We start from the raw sequence: 16,310 nt of genomic DNA, 5'->3' as shown, positions 1-16,310 counted from the left end.
TGAATATGTGGCTGTGAGACAGACTAATGCATTTGTGTGCCCTGTGCACAATAATGTGGAAGGTGTAGCGTGCTGGAAGTGATAAAACAGCTTCTGTCTATGGGAGGATATATTCAAGTTTAACGTTGAATGGCCTGTGGTTCTTTATGATGTATTACTGTTGCTATGTGCCATTAACTTGCTTCTGATTTAATGGGGACCCTATGAATGAATGACCTCCAAAAAGGTTCTCACATCCTTGCACAGCTCTTGCAAACGAGTGGATGGAAGAGCTGAATTGCACCATTAAGTAATGACATAAACAACCTAACAAAGAGAAGTGGGTAAAGCGCCTACTCCCAGGGAATGGAAGAAGGGGCGGGAGTGATCAGAACTGTATTTTCCAGTGATGAGACATCTGAAAATGTTGGAGTGCTGATGAGGAGCTACAGAGTGTGCATGTGTCTTCTGGTTAGCTCTCTTATAAAAAAATATTACCGATGTTCATACTTAGAAGGTCAGTACATAAATGAGAATAATGAGGAAAGCTGGTCAGACTCTATTGCCTACTCTTGCCTTAGAATCATAAGGAAATGGTCCTAATATTTAGCATGCTGAAAGAGTTCTGCCAAATCCATCTTTTCATCACAAAAAAATTAGGAAACCTTTTAGAAAACAAATTCATATATGGAAACACAAGTCCTGTCATTTAAAATATGAATCGAGGGGAATAAAATATTCATCTTGTGGTAGCTTGAAGATCTGTCAGTGCTGAGTGAGATTTTTGCCTAGATTTTCCTTAAGGTGCCCCAGTTTATATCAGGGCTTGGCAATACAGTGGTGCCTCGCTTAATGATTACCTCATTAAACGACAAATCCGCTTTACGATGGTTTTTTGCGATCGCGAAACGATGTTCCTATGGGGGGGGAAATCACTTTACGATGATCGGTTCCCTGCTTCGGGAACTGATTCTTCGCATTACAACAATCTAAAAACAGCTGATCATCAGGTTTCAGAATGGCTCCCCACTGTGATAAGGATGGATTCCTCGCTATACAGGCACCAGAAAATGGCCGGCTTATGGAGGATCTTCGCTGCACGATGAAGTATTTCGCCCATTGGAATGCATTGAACAGTTTTCAGTGAATTTCAATGGGTGTTTAAATTTCACTTGACGACGATTTCGCTTAACAGTGATTTTAACAGAACGCATTGTTGTCAAGCGAGGCACCACTGTAATGTGTTACAAGAGTGTGTGGCCACCTTCCTGTGATTTCAGGAGGTGTGTCTAGTTGTTATTCACACTTTCAGCTTCATCAGGTTGCTCTGCTTGTATGTTTACCTGCTGGAACTGAGGGATCCCAAACCAGGAATCTGTGGTGCTCTGAACAACACAGGAAATTGTTTAAAAGGGGAACCTCTCTGGCCACATAATTAGTAAGGAAACAAGAACAAATATGCAACTAACTTAGAAACTCAATAAGTTCCCTTTTGAAACATTGCAAACTGTATTGCATTTCTTCCCCCACCTAAAAAATTAGTGCAATAAATTACTTTCGTAAACTGCTGATTTTGTGAAATAATTTAAATTTCTGTTATCATGGCATATAGCCTGTCAGAAGCAGGCAAGAATAGATTTTGGAGTTTTCATAATTTTGAATAGTACTCTTTATTGTTCTTAGCACCAAGGCTTGAACCACAATGTCATCTTCACATTGGATTCCCTTTTAAAAGGAGATTTGAAAGGAGTCAAAGGGGTAAGTTTTCCTATTTCTATAAATACCACACAGTTACTAGCATTGTTTCACGGGCTTTTGGTGGTTTCCTGTCAGTGTTCTTGTGATAATACTGTCAATTTTGCATGACACTCTGTAGAATTTAACTAAACTGCATGCTTACATTTCATATTATTTTTCTTCAAAGCTTTAGTTATATGTGCCTTAAGATCCATGGGAAAGAAATAGTTAAAAAGTATAAAGTGTTTAAAAAATGCTTTCTTTTTTAAAAAAATGTCAATGTTAATCTTAGAATGATATCTTAAATATCTTAAATACATTAAATATAGACATAGCAGTATCAAGCATATTTTAAGTACATTTTCTCTTTCCTAAGGATCTTAAAAAGCCTTTTGACAAAGCCTGGAAGGATTATGAGACCAAATTGTAAGTATTATTCATTTTGTTGAGTAAATATTTGTGAAACATTAAGTGTACAATCTGTTACCTTTCCATCTGACCTTTCCATCTCTGGTGGTTATGTTTGTCACTTACCTCTGTGCTGATAGATAATAATAACAGTTATTTCTGTAAGTAGACGTTCCACAATTTGCTCCTTAGTTAATGAAAATGTTTCTTATATAAGTACCTTCTTGGGAGTTATTGCATAAACCGTTCAGAATATATTAATGCAAACTAAAATCCTCATACATGAGCTAGTTGAACCAGTATTATTAATTGACCATCTGTTTCAAGAACGTCACTGACTGGCCTTTAAAAAAAAAAAAAGATATGTGCATTTATTTTTCAGTCCAAATGCAGTTTCTGTGTAAATCATGAATGGGAGCTAGTTTGGTTTTGGAAGCCAATTTCCCCCCAAAAAATAAGACCAGTGTAGCCAGTCCAAAGTGACTTCATGAGGCAGGACCTGCTGTAGTCCGTCCAGTTTGCAGAGTGCAGAAGTTAGAACAATGAAGAAAAGGATTCACATAACATTAGAAGTTGCTCCTTCAACACCAAGCTGGTTTTGAGTGCTCTTTCTCATCCTGATTATGCCATCAAATCCAGCCCCTGTTAAGGAAGCACATTGGGAAATCACCAACCTCTGGCTGCCTTAGTGTGGGTTTTCATAAACTACAGTGAATTGTAGCTGTTAAAAATGTGGTATTTCTAACTATATAGAGAGAACTCTGCCTGTAGGGACTTGTCATTGATTGAGCAGAACATTACTACTTTTGAACTCCAAGGAAAAAGGGAATGCGTCAGAGTTCAGATTGCCATGGGGAGAGAGAGTATAAATGTCTGGGAATAAGCTTTAAACGTGTTTGTTTGAAGAATCATCGAGTTAAACACAACTGCATACATAAAGACTAGCTTCAAGACCTCAAATATACCTGTACTTACGTTTTTTGGTATTGTATTCATGGATCATTTTCAGTATTGTCTAATCATTATTGCTAACATAAATAACTCTTAAATGTTGTAAGACACCTTATGTGCTTTTTAAGGAGAAAGGCATGTTGAAAAGGCTGTAGCACATTGCAAAATGGAACACCCAAATCAATGTAGGGGAATGAATCTGGCTTTAAGCTACATTTGTTTTATACTGAAATTTCTATAATATTTATAATAGGAAAACTTGAGTCACTGTTATGATGTGTATAGTTTAATATCAGGTCAAATATAACTTATAGGGTTTTTTTAGTTTTCCTCAATGTATGCTTATGCGATTACAGCACAAAGATTGAAAAGGAAAAAAGAGAACATGCAAAACAGCATGGGATGATAAGGACTGAAATTACGGGAGCTGAAATTGCCGAGGATATGGAAAAGGAACGACGTTTCTTCCAGTTACAAATGTGTGAGGTAGGCAACAGCTTTACCGATTGCAAAAGTTTCGCAGTCCTTTTTTGTATTTATTCATGTAATTTTCAAATGTTAATGTATGCTGAGTTTGGCAAATGAAGGTGCTGGTTTGTCAATAGCTGGTTTGTCACATTAAAACCATTGTAGTTCTTATGGGCAGTGGGCCCAGAGCCCTGATCATTGAGGAAGATGTCATCTTTGCTACTTGCCCAATCATCAACTACATAGTTCTAGCTGAATGGACTGATCCTGAAATGTTTGTGCAAGTCAGTACGTTGGCTTGGATGTCCGTGATCTTTTATAGGATTATTAGGGTCAAGCATATAATCAGCTATTCATATGGACTATTGACAATGTTTTATATATAAAAAGGAATCCTTTGAGCAAAATCTTTCCTATGGTTCTTAATTTGCTTCTAGATACTGAGTGTGTTGACATGTGCTGCCAAACCATTGTTTAGATTGTGTATAAGCAGCCACAAGTTATCGTTTGTGGCATATATAGATCATTTTGTTGTTTAGTCGTTAAGTCGTGTCCGACTCTTTGTGACCCCATGGACCAGAGCATGCCAGGCCCTCCTGTCTTCCACTCCCTCCCGGAGTTTATAATAACAGACCATAATTTGTCATGAACTTTGAATTTAGTTCAGATGAGATAGTATATAAAATTTGCATGCTATAATAAGGTTCATGAGAGTTGTATAGGGATATTACATTGTAAAGCAAATTACAGATTGCAGTCCACATGCACCTCCCAAAGAGTAGCTTGGTAAGAAAATTGTACACACAGAGAGACACCCAGACCAGCTACATGCAGAAAAGTATTTGTTTTTTCTGCTTGTGAAGGCCTCTGGGAGTGGGTTTTTTTTTTCCAACTTGCAATCTATTGTGAGATTGATAGATGGGAATTTATAGACTGGGGAAAGGTTCTTCAAAGTAATTTTATTGTAACAGTTGTTCTTTGTGTTGTCTGTGAATGCACACTAATGGGTTAATCTGCTCCCGCACAGAGCAGCCTCAGACCTTTCTAGCTCAAGCACATGGTGCGGGGACCTTCCACATGCTGGCCGCAATCTCCCTCATAGGACAAGGGAGGTTGCAGCCTTGAGAATGAACCCTCCATTCCTCCAGTCTCACCCGGACAATGTGACCCTATACCCAGACCTCTCCTTCCTACCTAAGGTTTCATCTCATTTTCATTTAAGCCAGCCGATTGTCCTCCCCACCTTCTTCCCGACACCCACCTCACCACTGGAGAGGGCACTGCCCTCCTTGGATGTTAAGTGTTTTCTCATTATATTCACCAAACTTCCACCTTCCGTACCTCGAAGGGACTCTTTGTAACCTTTCATGGCCCCTCTAGGGGAGCGCAAGGTGCTTCCAAGACCATCTCTAGATGGATTGTGGTGACAATATACCTGGCCTACCAACTGTCTAAGGTTCCTCTCCCAGGTACAGCTAAGGCCCACTCAACAACAACTGTGGCCTCTTCAACACATTTCTTCGTGGGGTGGATATTACAGACATCTGTAAAGCTGCTACACGGGCCACGCTGTCCACATTCGCCTGCCACTATCACTTGGATGTCCGGGCCAAAGCCAAGGCTGTGGTGGTTCGTGCTGCCTTGTCTTCAGTGCTTTCATGACGACCCTCCTCCAAGTGAGTGAGCTTGCTAGTCAGCCATTAGTGTGCATTCATAGAGACCACGAAGAAGAAAAAGAACTCTGTAATTCTGGTTCTTTGAGTGGTCCTCTGTGAATTCACACTTCCCGCCCTTCCTCCCCGCTGGACGACACATGTGCACCTATAGGCTGTGCAGCGGCGGATGGTTCTAAGGCAGCAGTCCCCAACCTTTTAGCCCCGCGGAGAAGGCTGGGAAAGGTGGGGCACCCCCGTGTACTCATGCACATGTGCGAAGGAGCGGGGGGGTGTGCTCATGTGAGTGGGGGGTGCTCTGGCGTGCTCATGCACATGCACAAAGGGCGGTGCAGTGCTTGTGCAGTCGTGCTCATACACATGTGCAAAGAGCAGCACGGTGCTCAGGGGGTACTCATGCGCATGCACGAAGGGGTGTTTGAGTGCTCATGGGGGCGCGGGCACAAATGGGCTGTGGAGGGGGATGTGTGCGGGGGTGGGGGGGAAGTCTGTCTCTGCAGCCTGGTCTGGCTCAGGCCACAGACCAGGGGTTGGGGACCTCTGTTCTAAGGAATTGAGGCACTTGGTGCTGGGGTCAGAGTTAAAGCCAGTGTGTGGGAGGTCCCGGCACCATGTGCTCGAGCTAGAAAGTTCCAAGGCTGCTCTGCACAGGCATAGATAAAACCCATTAGTGTGAATTCACAGATGACCACTTGAAGAACCAGAGTTACAGGTAAGCTCTTTTTTATTTTTAGATCAGACACTGTGTTTTAATATACAATTTGAAATCAAAAGTGAATTTGCAATCACTTCTGAGTTCGTTTTTTTGGATGTTTTGTGGCATGGCAGGCAGGCATTGAGAGTTAATTTTTAGGATGTAGATCTGCCATGGGAAAACCTGAGGCTTATTAGTTGCCTGGGCCTTAATGCAAAACTGTTTAGCTGTAGTTCTGAATGTGTTTAATGATTGCTTCAGTGCTGTGCTTTAGAAATATCTTAAGGACCTTATTTCAAATTATCTGACATAATTCACTGAAGTTAGAAAAGTGTTTTTAAAAGTATAGGAGAGTGTAGTAGATACAAGGTGAACAACAGTGTGGGGAAAATTGGGAAAGTTAGTGCAATCTCGTTGAGCACAGCTGACAGTCCCAATATTTATTTATTTAGTTTGTATTTTTTTTTCCTTCTACAGTACCTTATCAAAGTGAATGAGATAAAGACCAAAAAAGGTGTAGATCTTCTACAGAATCTGATAAAATATTACCATGCTCAGTGCAAGTAAGTATAATTTTATTGTTATTTGGCTATGGCATATCAGTTAAAACTGAGTATGCTGTTCTTGTTTTGGTGGTGTCATTTGCTTTTATAGGAAATGCACAGGATTGTAAAATACTTCTACATCAAAAAAAAAGGAAGACAAATTTATTTTATCTTCGGCTCAGCAAACAGATCTATGAAGTAGATGGTGCTTCATTCTTTCGGCTTCCACATGAAACATTGAATTTGATTATCTTTTCAATTGACATATAAGTTAATTTTAAAATGTGACAGCTTTGCATATTCCAGAAAGTGAGGGGAAATGTGTTGAGTGAATAGGAAATACAGTATGCTGACATTAAAATCAATTTTTAGTTTTTTCTATTTATATCTATGTAAAATGTATAAAATACATTGTTGATTCGCTTCACATACTTGAACACTTCAGAAACAAATATAATCAGAAAACTGCAGAGCTGTAAGATTCCCAGCCCCTGCTAAAGCAGGAATTCATACCTAAAGTATCAGTGACAGGCGGTTGTCTGATCTCTCAAATGAAGGAGAGTCCATGTCCCCCCAAAGCATACCATTCGATTGTTGAACTGCTTTTCCTTTCCAAAAGTTATTTCTGATCCTTAGGCAAATCCTCTTTTTCATGATTTAAATCCATGACTTTGGGTTCAGCTATGTGCAGACTAGAGGAAGAAGACAAGCTTATTCCAGTACCCACATGACAATCCTTCAAATATTTCGAGTTGGGTATTGTACAGCCTTTCTGTCTTCTCTTCTTTAGGCTTTAGTTCATAAATTTCCCAACTACTGATGACTTGGGGAAAAAAATCTCGTATAATGTGCACATTAATTATGAGACTTTTCTTTGAAGCTTTTTTCAGGATGGTTTGAAGACAGCTGATAAAATGAAACAGTATGTAGAAAAATTAGCCGCAGACCTTTATAATGTAAGTCATTCATAAGACCGGTACATTGTCTGTTTTGTTAGCTTTTTAATCTGAGGATACCCAGTAAAGAATAAACATTTGTAATGTTTGTATTCTCGAAAGCTTTCACAGCCGGGATCCAGTGGTTGTTGTAGGTTTTTCAAGCTGTTTGGCCATGTTCTGGAGGCTTTTCTTCCTAACGTTTCGCCAGTCTCTCTGGCCGTCGTCTTCAGAGGACAGGAGTTCTGACTCTGTCCCCTGAAGATGCCAGCCACAGAGACTGATGAAACGTTAGGAAGAAAAACCTCCTACAACAACCATTTGAAATGTTTGATTCTTAAGCATCTTGATTTACAAAATTATCTTTCACAGATCTCCTTGTTTGAGTTAGCAACCTTCAGACCACATGAAAGAGCCTTACTCAACCTGGTCTCTTCTACATATTTCTGAGTTCAGCTCCCATTCGTTTTGCTAGCATGGTGAGCAGAATCATCAGGAATGCTAGCAATGGGAGGCCCAAACCTTAAGAGTCTTGAGATTGTGGGAAACTGCCTTGAATTAACAGCTAGTTTACTTGGACTAATAGGAAGAATATGGGTTGATAACCGAACTACCTGAACTGTTTCTAATTGTCCTCTTAAAAGCATCTCTTACATTTACTTGAAAAATAAAGCTGTATGAGGTAGTTAGCTACCTATCTAGAAATTTTAAACAGCATAATCTCTTAGCAGACTGGCTCAGGAAAATTTGGGTGTTATATATATGAATATATTTTATATAAAAATATAAACATGGAGAGATTGACCAGCATTTTGGATAAATGATACTTAAATAGTTCAGAATTGGAATTTCTTTAACTTAGAATTTAAAGCAGAGTACTGTATCTTGGGGCAGGTTTTCCATGTTTTCAGTGTTCAGAAAGGTCAAGACATTTTTTAAATGGACATGCCTGTTTGAGAAAGATACCCACATTTACTGCATTTAAGCTTCATGGTGAATTTATGCCCATTAGAAATGTGAATAAGGTCTTTTAAAATTGGAGTAATCATGAATATTTTTACTGTAGATCAAGCAGACGCAGGACGAGGAAAAAAAACAATTAACGGCGTTGAGAGATTTAATAAAGTCGACTTTACATTGTGAATCCAAGGAGGTAAGAATTCCAGGCAAAATATATGTACTGACTATAGACTAAACTCCTGGGCCACCTTTATTTATTGCGTTCATTTAAAATGTGTTAAATGTATATGGAAGAATGCAATGTTTTCAACACAAGAACATTTGGCATGGAACTTTCTTATTTCTTGGACTTCATCCCACAGAAATTGAAATGCATCACTTTAGCCTTTGAGCCCTGTTCTCTTAAATGATGTGCAAATACTAAGACGGGGAGCAGAGGAGGAAGTTCTAAATTATTTATTGGTAAAAATAAATTCAGGTTCAAAATTCATGTCACCTTTATCAGAACATATCTTTCATAGAATGTCTATGGTTTATTACTTCCTATCCCTTTTCCTTTTAATGTTGTTTGTACAAGGACTTATGTTACATTGGTCTATTCCCCAGCAAGTATTCCACCTGTACCTTTTCTATAGTCTGTAAATTGCTGGAATAACGAGACTGCAAAATGTACACAAATATTCTTCTTTTAGCAATAATACTGTCTTAAATGTTCTACTTTTTTCTTCCTATGTTGCCTTTGCCTTTCCTGATCGAAGTCTAGGAGAGTAAGTCATTGCTTTAATGAATCATTGTTTTCATGGTACATCTGCAGACCTTTCTGTTGTATTTTTCATCAGGGTGGATGTATACATATGAAATGTATTTTTAGAGTAGTGTGTTTGTGTGTCTGTATACATATCTTGAATTTCATACTGCTGGTTTAAAACCATGAACACAAATTGTGTCGCTTGATTAAAAAATAGCTTAATAAGAACAATATTATTACTGAATGTGCATATCATACTGCTTCTACAGCTTACCAGCATTTGTTAACAATATTTTTGAAATATTTTATTTTTTACTAAAATTTTCTGTAACCTTTCATTCAAAGCCTCCATCACGTCTCATCAATACATCATAAAATGTGTTGCTGTTGTTTTTTCTAAAAGAAAGCTCTATGTATAAAATTTGAAGTCTTATGCAAAGCATGATCATGTGTTTTTTTCTTTGTGGACCTATAAAAGAAGGGATTAATATGAAACCAAAAGAATTTTTACAAGGATTTTGAAAAGAGAAATATGTCTTTATCTCTCCTCTTCCCCCTTCTAGGATTCCCAGAGTAAGCAGGGAGGGGGCTACAGCATGCACCAACTTCAAGGGAACAAGGAGTTTGGAAGTGAAAAAACAGGCTACCTGCTTAAAAAGAGCGATGGGTATGTGTTGTGGAGCTTAGTGTTTGATGTATGCAGTAAGTAAGAGCTATAAAATGTGTTCTGGACTCTTACATAAAAAAAACCCTTGTTACCCAAGATGAAGTGTTTTTCATTTGACTTAACAATATTTTAGAATGTACATGGAATAAATGGGATATAATGAGAGTCAGTGGAATCATTTGTGTAGATGTTTGTTAGACCCAAATATCTGGTGATTGTCCGGGGAGGAAAGTTGTTCTCTTTTGTTTCAAAATCTTTATCTTTACATAGCAGACTAGGCTTCTCATAAAAGTTGATTTCACATATAAATGTAAAATGTACAGTATTATGCAAATATTAATTTCTTCCCCAACTGTTGGGAGAAGACCCATGCTATTTGAGGGTATAATCTGAAAAATAATTCATTCATGTCATAGTTCTTTTTCGTAGCTTTATCACAGGGAACATTTCTAAGCCGTGTATTAGTGAAGGCTTTCACGGCTGGGATCTGATGGTTGTTGTGGGTTTTTCGGGCTTTTGTGCTGTTCTCTGAAGATGCCGGCCACAGAGACTAGCAAAACGTTAGGAAGAACAACCTTCAGAACATGGCCAAAGAGCCCAAAAAACTCACAACAACCATTTCTAAGCCGTGTTATAATAAAATGAAATTATTGGGGCTTCTAGAGATATACACTGTCTGTGAATAAAGCACAAGCAAAACCACCCACTGGGTTTAAGATTGAGAACATATTTTTTCCAAGGAATATGTTGCATGAAGCTAAGCCACATGACAAAAATACATTGGTCACTGGACAATTAAGAAGGAAAATTTCTGCAATCCTTTTTTCTCAGAGGTGCTCAATACACATCAAGAAAGACATACAGCCTTAGGGTAGTAAATCTTCTGGATACAGCATTAAGAAAGTATGTTGAAATATATCTTAACAATGCAAAGATTTATATTTTAGCTTTATTGAATTGAACTTCTGTTGGGGGAGAGTACACTGATAACAATTTCATATATCCAGAATACAATACAAATTTATTCTACACCTAAAGGCCCGATAAAATACAATATAAGTACAGTATAAATTCACAAAGTAAATTTAAAAGGTTTAAAATTAGTTGAACATCAGGATTCTTTTTTGGGTTTTCTGGGCAGAGAGAAGGAATTTAGCCACAAAATTCCGTACATCTGCATTGTTTTGTTAGCATCTAATGAAAGAATCCCAATTCTGAACAATTGGGTAATATATGGTAGTTAACATAGAATATTTATCATTGTATTTTACCATGCAAAAACATGAGGAACAGGTTTCATTTTCTGATGTTTAGCATATCAAAACTTTGCTGCTACTACCCTTAAGAAAATTAGCTCTGTTATGTAAGACATTTATGGATCGATTAGAAGAAGGAACAAGTTTCAGTGTAATCTTTATAATACCCTCAGTAATTGCAGCTGCCATTTCATGAACCTTTTTTAATTGTGTCACATTCCTCCAACATTTAGAATAAGAAAGGTTTGGCAAAGAAGAAAATGTGCTGTTAAAAATGGGGTCCTGACCATTTCTCATGCAACTGTAAGTAGCTTTTTATTTTCAGATTGCTGCTTTTATAATAAAATTAGTTTCTGTATTTAATGAATGTGAAAAAAATTAAATGTTTGTTTGGATTGAGACTTCGTCATGCTTAAGGGTAATCTCATTGAAATTGAAGGAACTTAATCCAGTTGCATCTCACTTCCCAGTTAGTGTATATAATAACATAAACATACAGCTAAACAAATGACTATTGCCATCACTTGAAATAATCGCCCAGTGGGAGCAGTAGTGGTCAGCTGTTTCAGTTTACTTATGTGAACTCAAGTTTTCATCAAAAAAGAAATGTTTCCAAGCCCTCAAATTTGTATTAACTTTACCTGCAGCTGGGCAGTTTGCCTCTTATTTGCATAAATCTAGTTTTTTGTTGTTTAGTCGTTAAGTCGTGTCCGACTCTTCATGACCCCATGGACCAGAGCATGCCAGGCCCTTTTGTCTTCCACTGCCTCCCGGAGTTTGGTCAAATTCATGTTGGTCGCTTCGATGACACTGTCCAACCATCTGGTCCTCTGTTGTCCCCTTCTCCTCTTGCCTTCACACTTTCCCAACATCATGGTCTTTTCTGGTTTTGCATAAGTATAATTTACATTGCAGATCAAAAGCATAGAACAACTGTTCTTTCCTTTTCAGGAAAGGGGTGGTATTCCTGTTAGTCTCCTTTAAAGTGCTATGCGACTGCTGCTTTTCTAATTAGCTTTCTTTTCTCAGAAGAGAAAGAAAAGGGGGGGGGGGGAGAAAGAAGCATGGATGGATATTACATAGATATCTATATGGTGCAAAAGCCCAGTGTTCCTGAAGGTTTCCCCAGGTAAAAAGGGAGCCCTAGGGGGCCTTAGAGCTTGAAGAAGGGGAACAGGAAGTTTTCAAGTAAATTGAATTGAATATTGCTGATAATATCATCCAAGTTGTATGGCCTAAAGTTATGACAATGGTATTTCATCTTGTAGTTTCATTAGAATCTGATGTACTATCCATAGGATTTGCCTTTTTACATGTAGTAACAAGAAGTTTGTAATCTAGCAGGAACTACTAGTTAGTGCCCTAACCACATTCTCTGCTTATCTTGGAAGTTTTTGTTTGGGACTACATCTTAACTAGCCTTAGCTCTTTTAGGCTTCTTTTTGAGATCTATGTCCCACAATATCTGAGGAGAAGGTTGTTGTTGTTGTTGTTAGTGTTAATATTAGCATTAGTATTATGTAGTAGTAGTAGTAGTAGTAGTAGTAGTAGTAGTAGTAGCAGCAGCAGCAGCATTATTAGTATTATTATTATAATACCAGCCATCTGGCTGCCAGGCCACAATTATTTGGCATAATAATTGACAGATGACTTTTAGGCAAAGTATTTTTTGTATTCTTCATTTTTTAAAAATGGAGTCATATATGAGTTGCGTTCAGAGTTAGAAGAATTGTTCGAAAGGAAGATTGTGGCTAGTATTTATAGGTGGTTTTGTTATACTCCTTGAGCAGTCATATTTAGAGATCACGCAAATCCAGTTTTAATGAGTTCAGAGCCACGGTAATGTTCCCAGTCTCTTAACCATGGTTGAGGGATCAGGAACACCCCTCAGGCTCACATGATGTTTTGCTCTTTTCCTGACAGTTTTCCTCTCCTTTTCCATTTTCACTGATAACTAAGGCTACAGTTGTTTGCATAGATCAGGACAATCTCAAAACCAGACTCCAAAATCACAGCTGAAAGTAGATTTTAATCTATGCTCAGAGTCCTTTTGTGTAAATTATGCGAGTATAAGGGAACTGATGCCACTTGCAGTGGCAAATTGCCACTAATTAAAGAGTCCCCACTTTGAGTTCAACATCCATGTGAAGCCACCCAACTCCCGCTCCCAAATTCTAGGAGTTATAGTCCAAAAAGATAAAGTTTTCCAGTCTCTAGGAAGGAGCAGCGTGCTAACCTGACGAGATGGAAAAGAAAGTGAAGGTGCTCCCAAGCTCTTAAGCTTAGGCACACATGGACCGATCAATAGTTACCAGAACTCACTATGAAGACTTTGTCCTTTCTTCTGAAATTAGCTTTCAGGCATGGCATTTACTATCTGGAAAGCTATGGTGCTTTGATTAAAGCAAATTTGAAAGAACCCATAGACTTCGGGGATGCAGTGGCACTGCGAGTTAAACCGCAGAAGCCTCTGTGCTGCAAGGTCAGAAGACCGGCAGTCGTAAGATCGAATCCACGCAACAGGGTGAGCTCCCATCGCTTGTCCCAGCTCCTGCCAACCTAGCATTCGAAAGCATGTAAAAATGCAAGTAGATAAAAAGGTGCCACCATGGTGTGAAGTAATGGCGTTCCATGTCTAGTTGCGCCTGTGACGTGACCACAGAAACTGTCCTTGGATAAACGCTGGCTCTACGGCTTGGAAATGGGGATGAGCACCGCACCCTAGAGTCAGATACAACTGGACTAAATGTCAAGGGGAACCTTTACCTTTAGCATAGACTTCACACGTTTAAATCAGATAATGAAAACAAAGTAGTACCACAAAAATAATTGAAAGATGGTTTCAAAACACATTGAACATGGCTGTCCTTGTGTAAATTGTAATGTGTGGACACTGAAACTTTTGCTTATATTTGTTTTGTACTTATTTTAGAGAGGCATGATAGTTTGTACAATCTAATAAAGTTTAGTCCATTATTAGAGCATTTTATATATTTCTGCCTTAGCCCCTGTTGCCTTCTGTTAACGTCTTACTGTTGTTAATGCAGAGAGGTATACCTAATGCAAATATAGATTCTTGCCACTATAGGTTTTCACATTTCAGATCAATTAAAACAAGATCCACCTTAAATACATATTAAGTGGAGCCTTCTATCAAGAACACTGATTGCTAGACTCGGATGTTTTGGTATAGACATCTGTAAAGCACATAATTATGTTTTATTCCCTGAAAAACAGTGAGACTAATAGTAAGCTAATAGATGAGATGAAGTAGAAAGTCTCCCACAGTAGTTCTTAATAAAGAGTAAGCTACAATTTATCTTTCTCTTCTGCATTTAAATGTCACTTATGTTAATACCTTCCCCCCGTTTTCCTCTCAGTTTCAGATTAATGTTAATATATCTTTAATATTACATAATCACTAGACTTTTCATGAGTCAAATTCAAAAATAATGCTAGGGGGAAATGTTACATATGAAAGCTGACAGAAGAAGCTGGGCTAAACCTGTGGAGAGAAAAAACAACATACTTTGCTGAATGGATGAATATTGAAGAGTGTCTCCCACCAGGACAACACAGTAGTTGAAACACCTGGAAGTCACTTAATAGATTTCAAATGAAGTAGGAAGATCAAAGAATAATCAAGTAAAATGGGGCCATTTGGATACCAGACATTTTTTTCTTTACAGAGAAATTCAATCAATACAGCACTTATGTGCATGCAATATATGCCCCACAATATATGTGCAAAAAAAATTTATCTAGCAAACGGCCATGAAGTAGCTTGCTTCTGGTCAAAAAGAGGCAAATTATCTTAACATTTTAATTTCTTATTCATTTTACCTGTATTTCATATGTGTTCATAATTTCAGTTGTATAGTGCTGTAATATGAATGTACGAAGAAAGAAGTAAGAGGATCAGAAGTTTTACCCTCTGATACAAGATTATAATTCACCACACTGTGAACTACTATGAACTAGGCAGGTTATTGGGTAATAAAGGTAAAGGTTCCCCTTGACAATTTTTGTCCAGTCGTGTCCGACTCTAGGGGGCGACGCTCATCCCGCTCTTCAAGCCATAGAGCCAGCGTTTGTCCGAAGACAATCTTTCCGTGGTCACATGGCCAGTGTGATTTAGACACGGAACGCTGTTTACCTTCCCACCGAGGTGGTCCCTATTTATCTACTCGCATTTGCTTGCTTTCGAGCCACTAGGTTGGCGGGAGCTGGGACAGGCGACGGGTGCTCATTCCATCACGTGGATTTGAACTCATGACTTAGATTTTTGGCAGAGTCTGAGAATATGGAATGAGGCAGAAAGAAGAACGTCCTCATTGGAACAAGAGGAGGTTGAACTGGGAAAAAGAACATTACAGTCAGATTTCCTGAGAGTTATCAGCCTTTAGTAGACATTGCCCCCTTGTGTTGAGTTTGCCTTCTAAACCACAAGCAGTCAACAGATGCATTGTTGACTGGTTTGGTACTAAGAAGCAGTGTCAAAAAACCAGATGGTAGTGAAATCATAAGCAGTGAATAAAATTTCTGCCCTTCCATAGCTGACAGCAAGTACATTGAGATGACTTGTTATTCACTTTTTAAAACTATTTGATATAGATTAAAGTTCTTCGCTAACACTTACATGCAAATGTGTTTAATCAAATCCCCATAAAGTTCCTTCTTTTACAGTCTCTCTTGCTTTGCCTATCTCTTCTCCACTCCAGACTGTGGAACTGAAAACTGCAAAAGAATCTTGTGTCATTTTAATGACGAACATTTTTTTTATTTGGTGTAATTTTTGTGCACCACCGCCTACGGCTTCAGATAATAATACTGCTAGTATTTATTGTGCCATGAGGCTGATTTTTGGGGGTTTTTTTGTTGATGTAACAGACTGAGGTGGCTATTGCAGTGGGCACCCCCTTTCCTCTGGTAGTGATATTTCCTTGTGAGGATGAGCGGATTATAAATTCTGCAGTTTTGTGTAATGTGTGCTTAAATACTCACAGTGGAACCTAACAGAGATGAAAACAGACATGTCTCTAAAGAGAAAAATGGACTGTATAAGTCATAAGCATGTGTTGCTTTGCATTTTAACCAAAAGTTGGTTTTCTTTCAATTTTTAAAAAGAAGTTTGTTCTTCTAAATATTTCCACAATTATGAATGACTTAACCTGAAGATGAATACATTGTGGACTAACTAAGCTAAAGGTACAGTTTGTGTGTTCCGCAACACATGAATACATCACTGAGTTTAAAATACATTATTAAAATATAATGATATATCTTAGA

General features: G+C 38.2%; 1 protein-coding gene across 4 annotated transcripts in view; it reads left to right on the top strand.

The window, feature by feature from the left end:
* ASAP1 (ArfGAP with SH3 domain, ankyrin repeat and PH domain 1) overlaps positions 1 to 16,310 on the top strand; it is a 145,939-nt gene that overhangs the window by 84,467 nt on the left and 45,162 nt on the right. For 3 of the 4 annotated variants that reach the window (XM_072999342.2, XM_072999340.2, XM_072999341.2), the window contains 8 exons: positions 1,663 to 1,737; positions 2,093 to 2,142; positions 3,432 to 3,561; positions 6,388 to 6,473; positions 7,336 to 7,411; positions 8,457 to 8,543; positions 9,662 to 9,765; positions 11,255 to 11,324. In XM_072999342.2, coding sequence (XP_072855443.2) covers positions 1,663 to 1,737; positions 2,093 to 2,142; positions 3,432 to 3,561; positions 6,388 to 6,473; positions 7,336 to 7,411; positions 8,457 to 8,543; positions 9,662 to 9,765; positions 11,255 to 11,324 — 678 coding nt within the window. The remainder of the gene's footprint in view (positions 1 to 1,662; positions 1,738 to 2,092; positions 2,143 to 3,431; positions 3,562 to 6,387; positions 6,474 to 7,335; positions 7,412 to 8,456; positions 8,544 to 9,661; positions 9,766 to 11,254; positions 11,325 to 16,310) is intronic. The other variant, XM_078391647.1, reaches the window with a different exon arrangement.

This window comes from Pogona vitticeps, chromosome 4, assembly GCF_051106095.1.
Source record: "Pogona vitticeps strain Pit_001003342236 chromosome 4, PviZW2.1, whole genome shotgun sequence".
In the NCBI taxonomy this organism is placed as follows: domain Eukaryota; kingdom Metazoa; phylum Chordata; class Lepidosauria; order Squamata; family Agamidae; genus Pogona; species Pogona vitticeps.
This window is presented reverse-complemented; position numbering and strand designations above follow the sequence as displayed.